The sequence below is a fragment of the Frankliniella occidentalis genome, unplaced genomic scaffold, assembly GCF_000697945.3.
Source record: "Frankliniella occidentalis isolate FOCC.00 unplaced genomic scaffold, Focc_3.1 Scaffold401, whole genome shotgun sequence".
Lineage (NCBI taxonomy): Eukaryota > Metazoa > Arthropoda > Insecta > Thysanoptera > Thripidae > Frankliniella > Frankliniella occidentalis.
In genome coordinates this window covers 162,618-172,792 of record NW_026267523.1, presented here as the reverse complement: position 1 = coordinate 172,792, position 10,175 = coordinate 162,618, and the positions used below count along the sequence as shown (strand labels likewise).

Below are 10,175 nucleotides of genomic sequence, written 5' to 3'. Positions count from 1 at the left end.
GCTCGTGGAGCAGCTCGTGGAGCAGCTCGTGGAGCAGCTCGTGGAGCAGCTCGTGGAGCAGCTCGTGGAGCAGCTCGTGGAGCAGCTCGTGGAGCGGCGACAGACGTGTATTTGTTCATTAGTGTTTTTTAAGCCCCTTCGCTGTTGTAACGCGACAGCACATACCACCGGGTTGCACAAGTGTTTGGCGGGCCCGGGCCGCCACCACGAACAGCAGCGCCAGTGTCACGGGCAGGTGGGCAGGACGCCCGGCAGCCCCGTGGCCATCCAAAGAGGATTACTACTGGGACTGGGGCTGTCATGACACAAGAGCTACTCGGAGCTACTTTACGCTCATTAGCGGCCTCCAGGTTGGAATCGTTCGCAAATTGGCATTCTTCATATGGTTCCGGCCGCTCATGACCCTACCCCTTCTGCCCCCTCCCGCCCCTCGTCTGGGGCAAGGTTGTCTGGTAGCGCTCGTCTCGCCCGCGCGCTCGTCTGGCCGGTGGTAGCGGATTCTGATCACTTTCGCAACAGCGGCAAATCATCGCCCAAGAGCACGGGCGGCAGCAAGAGAGAGGGAAAGTCAAAGGAAAGGAAAGAGGAACAGAACTGCGAGCTGCGAGACATACAGAGAGGGAGAGAGGTGAGGTTGGGGCGGTTGGGCCGGTCTGCGCGGCGGCGCGTTGCGAATGAATGGGCTCGCCGGGGTCCTGGGCGAGGCGCCCGGGTAGGCACACCCGCCGCACACGCACGCGCCACAGGCTCGCCTACCCGCCAGGCGCTCCGGCGCGCCGCTGCAGCAAGCGCACTGCGCACACTAGCCACTACTTACCTCCTGTACGTCGAAGTGCACGTTCTTGAGGTCGTCGTCCACGAGCTGGTAGGGGTCGACGCGGTACTCGGGTAGAGATCCAGGCTGCTGCGATCGCACGGAGCTGAGCAGGCGGCTGCCCGCGACGGCCGTCTGCAACACACAATAATCGGGCGGTTCGTCAAATTTGTACAGTTTTTGGTCGTGGTCGTCCAAGTGAAGAGGTCTCCGAAAAGATTGGAGGGAGGGGGCACAGGTGGCCTCAGGCTCAGCCACGGTCACATTCCGCCTTGCATGACACAGAAAGGCATTGGGTCTGCCTGCACTGAGAAAAAAAAATCTGTCTCAGCACTATACGTTTAATCCCCAGATCGACGTTTTTTCGTTGCACTATACGTCTAGCGCTGGGAGCTAAACGTAGCATCCCAGGCAAAGAAAATTTAGAGCACAGCACTAAAACTCATTGGCAGGTCACTATCTCATTTTGAGCTGGGACAAAAGTCGGGAGCATTAGACGTACGTTTAGTGCCCGGACAGTAATATTTTTCTCAGTGTGCGGGCGTGGTGGGCGGGGGAGAGGGGGTATGGCTGCAGGTCCAAGAGGCCTTGGGTCGTGGAGGACGCCAACGTCGGGCTGTTTAGGGACACAGAAAGGGTGCGGGTTCGGCTGGGACTGGCCAAGGGGGCCCCCGCCAAAGGAACCAGCGCTGGAATGTGAAAGCGGGTCTCTTCTAACGGCCCCAAAACAAAAGCCCAGTGCAGGATGGGCGCACGCAGGCCGTTGCACCCACACCCCCACAGGCTGCCTGACGGCGGCCTCGAGGTGCGTCGGGCGGTGCGGGGTCCTTCACCTAGAGTCCCCCACGCGCCCTCGACTTCCCCTCCGCGCCCCGCTACGCCCCGCCACGGCTGCCGGCTGGTCCAGCCATTGCCGCATGCAGAACCTCTTTTCAAAGTCCGGACCAGACAGGCCACAGGCCCGGGCATGGTGGGGCGTAGGAAGGTGGAGGCGAACAAGCCGGTCCAGGCCCTGCAGCCGGAGGCGGCGCGCGGGCCGGGATGAGTTTTCGTAGACACTCGGCCCTGGCTGAGAATAGGCGCAGGCTGTCCAGGGCCGACAGGAAGAGGGGAGGGGCTGGGCAGTAGTCGAGCCAAACCTGTCCGGCTGCAGCGGCCAGCGGCCCGGCCCACCACGTGGAGGGCCCGGTCCTGGTGGGCCGCAGCCCGCCTCCTCGTTCCCGTCCAGACCCGGCAGGCCGTCTCATATAACGCGACGGCTGGGACACCGCCCGCGAGGAGTGCGGTGCGCGAGGGGCCCGGCATGCACATCGCCTCGAGCAAAGGGGTCGGGGCATACACAAGCTTCTGCTGAAGCTCTTCGCCACCGTCAAAATGCACGCTATTCCGTCCAATAAATTGTCACCCCTCCGCCGTCCAGCTGTTTATAGGCAGAGCAAGAGAGCTATCGCTTCCTCGCAAGTCGCAAGGACGAGAAGAGTAGAAGAAAGGGGAGGGGCGTGCGATAGAAGATAATTGCCTTATCTCAAATCAAAGCCTAATGTTCTCTGGGCGGGAAGCGGGGGAAGCGGGAGGCACCCGCCATTTCGGTGAAAGTCACCACCTTGCCGGTGCGGGTGCGTCCGGGGTCGGGCCGGTAGGAACTAGGAACGCGTCAAAGGGCCGCGAGCTGTGCGGGAGTGCCGCGTCGCCATGCGACGCCGGCGCCTCGAGGCCCCCCTGGACGTGGTGCTCGCGTACACTACCACCACCACCGAGCGAGCAGGGGTAAGCACCCGTTAGAAAAGCCGCTGAAAAGGAACGAGAACCCAAAGCAGAAAAGCGCTACGACGGCTGCGCCTCGTCCGCCAGGGTTCCTCCTGTACGCGCATCATTGCGGCTGATTGCTCCTTCGCCCGTTTGACCGATTAGGGTTCAGGTGGTGGAAACACGAGCGCCTGTCGTGCTTTTCTTCTCATGATTCCGGTTTTGTGTCAGCCGGAACACCCTATTGGCGGAGGGGGAGGAATGCGGAGCGCAACTGTTCCCCACCACCTGGAAACCAATCCAGGATGAGGAGGCGTTGCGTCACTGGAGTCTGAGAATGCGGAGGGCCCGGCCGAGCCTCGGGCCGAGCCTACCTGTCCCCCAGGGGTCTCCCCCCACAGATAGCCGCCAAGGCTCTCGACTCCTGTGGGCCCTTCGGGAACCTGTTGTATCCGCCCCGCAGGCCCCGCAGCCCCGCACGGAGTCGCCTGGACCGGCCCGGCAGCGGCGTAGCCAGACGGCCCCGAAGGCCCCTCGGTGGTTTAAAAAAAGGTTCACAGGTTCAGTTTTCCTCATAGCCTCACAGCTTCTTCCAGACAGACAGTGCAATACACTGTATACTATTTCATTTTAGATGAATCAATTTATGACTATGGTATAAGGAGGCCATTCAGTATCCTGTATTGGGCTTATCGTCCGTCCCGTCTCTATCACAAATGTATTTGCGGCCACTAGCACATTTTCTTGTACAGTATTATGCAAATTTATTGTCCTTGCGGTCACAAAAATGCATGTCTCAATCAAGAAATTTGAGCTTTGAAAAGCCCCTCACGAGTGTGTATTATCAATGATCACCAAGTATGTGTACACCTGATTACCACAGTTGGGCACCCCTCGCTTTTTCAATGACGAGAATGAAAAAGATACGTCACTACGCAGTCATATCTACGGACGGCTGAGGATGGATAGAGAAAAGGAGGGGGAAGTTGAAGGGAGGTGAAGGGGAGGGGGGGTGCTAGCAAGATGAGACCGACTTAGGCCCCCACGCAGAAGTGCACCGGAGCTGAACGAGATCTAGCCTGGCAGCAGGTGGTGGGGGAGGAGAGGGGGAGGGGCTCCCTGGATCCGCCCCTGAGCGGGGCGCTTGCGTCATACATGCCCACCACACAGCAGGGTCAGGTTTAATATGTCCCCTACCCCCGCCCGTCCCCTCCGCCCAGGGTCACATCGTGTAGGGACGAGACCCGGAGACGGGGAGAAGAAGATGAGTTCAGTCAGCCCCTACCCTGTTCTCTCGCCCAAAAGCCAGGACGACGCTATAAACTGCGGTGACGGAGGCGGAGCGTGGCGCGCGGGACGGCGTCGCCAGCCGAGGGTCAAGCGCCGCTTCAAACTCGCCCGAACCTAACCATGTGGGCTTGGACCGCAGGGCGCGAGGACGTTCTTCCATGTGATTTTGTGCGGGTGATAGGTAACACGTGGGCATCACACACGTCGCGCCTCGCCACGGGTCCGGTCCAGTCCGGCGACAGCCTGGAGCCGCACCTGCACCTTGGCCCGGCCGCGCCACATCGCGACGCACCCCGCCCCGCCCCGCTGCACCACCGCCATCCCGCCGCCACGACCGAGAGCACTTTCTCTGTGCTGTGGACAAGCGTGGCACTCTGGCTTGGAAGCAGTCGGAATATGAGTTGTAATACACGAGACTCCCCATTTATTTATTTTTTCGTAGTTTTGAATGGACATTTTTTTTTTCGTACAACTTAACGGGACAAGTGGCTGGGCTGGGCGTCGAGCGTGATCAGGTCGGTGGCGTGGTCGAGCCGGGCGGGACAGGGCGGGGCAGGGCGGGGCGGGCTGCACTGGGCGGCCTTCGGGCCTGGGCGCGACTCCAGCCCCCCAGGCCCGGCCAGCCCGGGCCCACAGTCCGTGGGGAGCCGGCGAGCAGCCCGTCTACTGATACGTAGCCAAAACGAAACCGAGGGTGGGGGTTGCAGCAAGGCGGAGGACATAAGAGACACAGAGACACGAGTAGACAGGAGCAAGATGGAGGGCCGCCACGATCTGCTCCACCTGGGGCCGTCTGAGGCTTGAGGGGAGGCGGGGGGCCTGGGTGTCCAGACCGGCCCGCTCTGCCCCGTCCCGCCCATGCTCCCCGCACTGCCGCCTGCTGCGCATCTGATCCCCACTGACTGGTTACCCTTGACATCCGAACAGAATCGAGAACTCCGTAACTGTCTCCGACCCCCCCCCCCTCCTCCCCTGTAAGCCGCCCACCGCCCTGTGTGACCGTCTCTGTGTGTATTACATACCCGTCTTTCTCCCCACTCTCTCTGTCCGCATCACCAACCGCTGTGACCGCGACGGACTGCGGTGCGGTGCGGTGCGGTGCCCTCTGTGCTGCAGACGCTTGCCCCGTTCAGTAAAGGTAAAGACAGCGACAGCGCGCTCACACACTGTCACCACCGGCGGGCGATCGCCCACAAGCGGGGACAAGCGGGGACGGGCGGGGGCGGGGGCCCATCAAACTGTTGAACACGGCGGTATCCCTCTGTCAGCGTCAGCCTCGGCTGAGCGCCCCGGAACTTTACCGGGGATGACAGGCAGAGCCTCTGGTCTTGCCGAGCAGAGTAGCACAGGCAGGACACGCTGCAGGGTGCGGCACTACACAGCAGGCGGCGTGTTTGGCATTGCCCGTCCCGTCGGTAAACACGACACATGCGCGCCTATGAGCCCTGGGGGGCCGAGCCCCCGCGGCCCGCCCGCCCCGTCGCCGGCCTCTCCTCCCAAAAGCGTGCGTCGTCATGACGTGCTGACCTTCCCGCGGGTATCCGAAGGGCGGGCGGACCCACCGCGGGCGGGCCGCTCTCTGCTGCTGCTACTGCTGCTGCGGAATCCAAAAGGCCGAATAACCGGACCGTATCGTTAGAGGCGGAGCTAATGGCCGGCCGTGTGTGGACCGTGTGCGGGCCGTGTGCGCACACTTACACCTCCCCGTCGCCTCCGGCCAGGCCCGGCCGGGTCCAAGGTGAGCACGGGGCGGGCCGGCAAACAGTGGCCGCGGGTGAGTTGGGCCCAACGGGCTCGGTCCTCCTGGAGACGACGGCGGCGTCCTCCAGGATCCCGATGATCCTGCTGTCCGTCGCTCGCCGCCACCGCCAACACCACCACCTCCAGACACTCGCGAGGAAAAGACCAAAAGAGGGGGTGAGGAAGGGGGGCAGTGGGGAAGGGGTATCGCAGCGTGACGCACTTTTACTTTCACTGGCCGAGGCGCGCGGATGGGGAGAAGGCGACGGACCCCACAGCTCACCGCTGTAGATGTGAGTGGACAGAGGAAGTAGAGAAGGAGGAAGAGGACGAGGGAGACGCAGAGGAAGAAGAGGACGAGGGAGACGCAGAGGAAGAAGAGGACGAGGGAGACGAAGAGGAAGAAGAGGACGAAAGGAGAGGAAGGAGAGGAAGGAGAGGAAGGAGAGGAAGGAGAGGAAGGAGAGGAAGGAGAGGAAGGAGAGGAAGAAGAGGAAGAAGAGGAAGAAGAGGAAGAAGAGGAAGAAGAGGAAGAGGAGGAAGGACAGGAAGAAGAGGAAGAGGACGAGAAGGAAGAAGAGGAAGAGGAGGAAGAAGAGAAAGGGGAGGAAGGGGAGGAAGGGGAGGGAGAGAAGAAGGAAGAAGAAGATAACGAAATAGCCACAATCAACGACACTATCAACAAGAAGAAATGCGAGTATAAGAATGCGAGGTGAGAAAAACAGGTAGGCGGAAACCGCCGGCCACTTTGCTAATGTATGGAACATACTGTACCGTACCGACTCCCTACTCTCGAAGCAAGAGCCATTCCGCAAACGGTATAAGAAACGTAAAATTTACTTTGCAAACAGACATTTCTAAGAATTTGTGTGTATACGGTACAATATAAACAAAATTTTCAAAAGTTGGCCGCGACGCATTCCACCGATCAGGGCGGGTGCAGTAGTTAGAACCACACTCAGGAAAATGAAAAGTTTTAGCAAGAAGGCAACCATAACATTTGGTTGAGGCAAAACCATATTTCTTATTGATACACCTGTGCGACCTGTGCTGTTGTTGCCTCAGTCATAGTCCTCAACCATTGTCCCTTGAGTAACCGTACGATGGTTGCTGCGGCTTTTCATTTTTTCTGGGTGTAGGTGCTGGGCCATGCGGGAGGGAGGTGGCTTGTTTTGTTCCTGCCTGGGCCTCGGGTCTGGGCTGGGGTGGGATGGGCTTTCGGCTGCGTGTCATGTGCACAGAGCGGAAATGCGGCACGCCGGAGGCAGCGGCCGAGACATCGCACGCAAGAAAAGTTCCGGAAAGAGAAAATGCTCAGCGATGCCGCCGCCCTTTCGCCCTTTGCGATCCCGCCGATGTGTATGGCGAGTGTGGTCATTGGCTGGCCGCCGGCGCCGGCGCCCCGGGACTAGAGATTCCTCGGATTATCGCCCGTTGCGTAGTCGATAACTTTTATTTTCCTTTGGCGAGTAGTGAGAGCGAGTTGGCAGGCCGAGCGCGGCGTGGCGCGGCGGCGGGTCGCGCCCGCAGAAGAACTGACCTGCCCTATGGAGAGCCCCGCCCGCCCGGCCCCGCCTCGCCGTCTGCTCTGTCGGCGCCACAACACAACGTCAATAATCGAATCCTTTCACAAGCCATCGGCGCGCCGCGGGGGGCGAAGCGGAAGACCGGCAAAAATTGAGACTGAGCAGCGAGAGAGCGAGAGATCAATTACACCTAAAGGCCCACGTCATTGAGCGGCGCGCGCGTGCCGACGGCCCATCATCGCCTGACCAGCGCACTCGCTGCGCGCCGCCGCCACCGCCGCCGCCACCGCCGCCGCCGCCGCCGCCGAGCCCCCAAAAGCGGGCGGCGCTCGGCGCAGCGGAACCTCGCTCGCACCGCGCAACGCACCCTGCCGGTGTGCCGCGTTCCTCGCTTTTGGGGCAGAGCAGCATCAACCGTTGAAATTCCACTAAAAACTGTGCGTTACCCGCCAAAACATCCAACGCATCAAACGCCCGTCACATGGCGACAATTGACTTGCTGGACAAAGCGACTCCAGCAGCGATAGTCAGCTCAACCCAGTAGTCTCTGTTGCGTTTCCCTCCAGGCTGGGACAGACTCGCGTAACGGCCCGGCCCGACCAATCATTCTCCACCAGGCATTTCCATACTTTGTCCAGCCGGTCCACATCGGGGCGTGGCGTGCCGATTACCGAACCAGCCGCCCCGCGCCGCCCCGCCCCGCCCCGACGGAAGGAAAGAAAGGTGCGGCCGACGACGACGCCACACACTCACAGAGAAACACACCACACTGGCCGCGCTGGCCGCTGTTGGCACACGATGGACAGGACAGTCGACATCATTGGATCAGCGACTGACATCCAAACCAGCTCCTCGGGTGGCAGCACGGCCGCTCGGTGGCGGGCGGGAGGCCGTGGCACTGGCTAGAGCTCCTGCGCGCGCGCTCAAGGGCCCCGCCAGCTCGAGGGCCAGAGCCACCCCGCCCCCGCAGCAGCGCGCTGCGCTTGTGGGGCAATGGCGGCAGGTGACACGGGGTGCAACAGGTGCTAATCACCAGCCGGGCCCTTGGCGAGCATGTAGGTCAATACCGGCGCGACACATTACAAGGAATGACTGACCGCGCGAGGCCGCCGCGGCGGTTAGCTATCCGCCCTGCCCCACCCTGCCCCGCCCCGCCGCGCCCTCCGCTGCGCGGACCTCACAAACCGCCCCCCATTGTAGCCGGCGCCGTAAAGTCCGCCTCGTATGGAGTGGACGACAAGAGCAAGAGCCCCTCAACTCCGCGACGATCCCCGGAGACTTATGATGCCTGACGCGGCGCTGCAGCTGCGCCCCTCCGGGACGGACCTCGGCCTACAATGTGGGGCGTAAAAGTGAGCGGCTCGGGGCGGCCTAAGTGCGAGAGCCATGGACGCCGCGCGTAAGGAGAGTTACGTCGGAGCAGATTCCACACTCCTCGTCATACCGCATTCTGTACCGCCGTTTGGAAAAACGTTGTAAAACGTTATTATTTAATTACACAGAAAATGGTTTGTCAGCGCGAGGCAGGCACACAGGAGGCAGCGGCCCTTCAAAAGTACAGGAGCCGTCGAGTGACGGCCTAGACCCGCTGCCTCCAGTAGATAAACTTGCAGCACCGCGCCAACCGTCTCGCATTCCAGTGGAGTTATTCAGATTCCAGGAGCGGCTCTATGGAGCCTCCATGAGCCTGGCCAGCCAGTCAGAGCGCGGGCGACGCGGAGCAGCCGTCGAATCCATCAAGCGCGCGGTGGTGACCGCCTGCTCTCAGGGGGGAGAAAGACGAGTCAAAGTCCGAATTTCACAATGCTCCCCCCTGCTGCCGCCTGTCCCGCTGCGCTCCAAAGGTCAGCGAGGCAGTCGCGGAGGTGCGGCCCGGGCCAGGGCCAGCCGTGTGGACGCGCGCGCTGCCCCTCCTGGTGAAGATGAGGCGGGGCGCCCTGACAGACGGACCACCCGGGGCGGGGGGCGGGGAGGGCAAAGTGGAGCAGCAAAAAAACAAAAAGAACACACAGAAGACGACGACGATTGGCAAACCAAACACACACACGCGCACACACGTGTAGGGGGGAGGGGTGGGGGGAAGAGGCCAGCGCGCGTGCGCAGCCGACTGACTCTGGGTGAAAGGTATACAGTACGAGTCCGCCCAAAGCCGTTCAGCCGGCGAGCGCGGGCCTTGGAAACAGGACGCAGGAAATAAACGAATATGTACCTCAAAAAACATTGGCGAGGCGAGAAAACGCGGCATATAATTTAAGGGTATGCGAACGACGAAGGCGTTGTCCAAGGACTCGTCCAGTTTCGCGTTCGGCCGGACTGGAGGGCAAAGGAGGGCACAGGACTAAACACAGATACTAAACTATGCACGCGTGCGGGCCTTAGTGAACTCTCAGGACTCCCAGTGGGGATCCAAATCGCACAAGCTCGCGAGGTGGCTCGGCGCCCGCCATCGCGGGCATATACTTTCTCTCAATGTGTCACCTAATGTGACACCTCGGCTCTTGCCGAAGGCCTCCTCGGGGCCTCGGGCTCAGCCGAGCACTCGCACTCGGGTAGGAATGTGTGGTATGGCGAGGCATTCATATTACGCTACGATTGCGACCCCCCCTTTCCCCCTTCCTAGCCCCGCCCCTGTCACCTGCTAATTATTGCAACACTCGAGCGAGAGAGACGGAGGACGGGAGGGAGAGAGGGAGAGAGAGAGAGAGATAGGAGAGAAGCGAGCGAGCAGTGCAGAGTCGCTTATGAACAACTTTCTCCGTGAAGGATGCCTAGCTACCCACCATGAGCAGTTAGTGTGTTGCTCCGATAGAGCAAAGAGGAACTCGGAGCTCATATGCGGGGACCGTAAAGCGTAAGGGGTTGGAGCGGTTGGGTTGGAGGGAGGCTCTGGGGTGGGGACCCAGGAGGGGGAAGCAGTGGGGAGGGCTCCTACAGGAGGGCCTTGACGAGGCTGGCCAGGAGGGAGGGGCCCGGTTGTAATGACTGTGATCCCAAGGCGGCAGTACAGTCCGATGTACCGCCCCACTACGGCAGGTGTGGCGGGGCGGGGCAGGGCGGGG

General features: G+C 61.3%; 1 protein-coding gene across 1 annotated transcript in view; it reads right to left on the bottom strand.

The window, feature by feature from the left end:
- LOC127751264 (uncharacterized) overlaps positions 1 to 10,175 on the bottom strand; it is a gene marked incomplete at its 5' end in the record, with an annotated part of 23,179 nt that overhangs the window by 10,964 nt on the left and 2,040 nt on the right. The window contains one exon of the mRNA XM_052274503.1: positions 818 to 949. Coding sequence (XP_052130463.1) covers positions 818 to 949 — 132 coding nt within the window. The remainder of the gene's footprint in view (positions 1 to 817; positions 950 to 10,175) is intronic.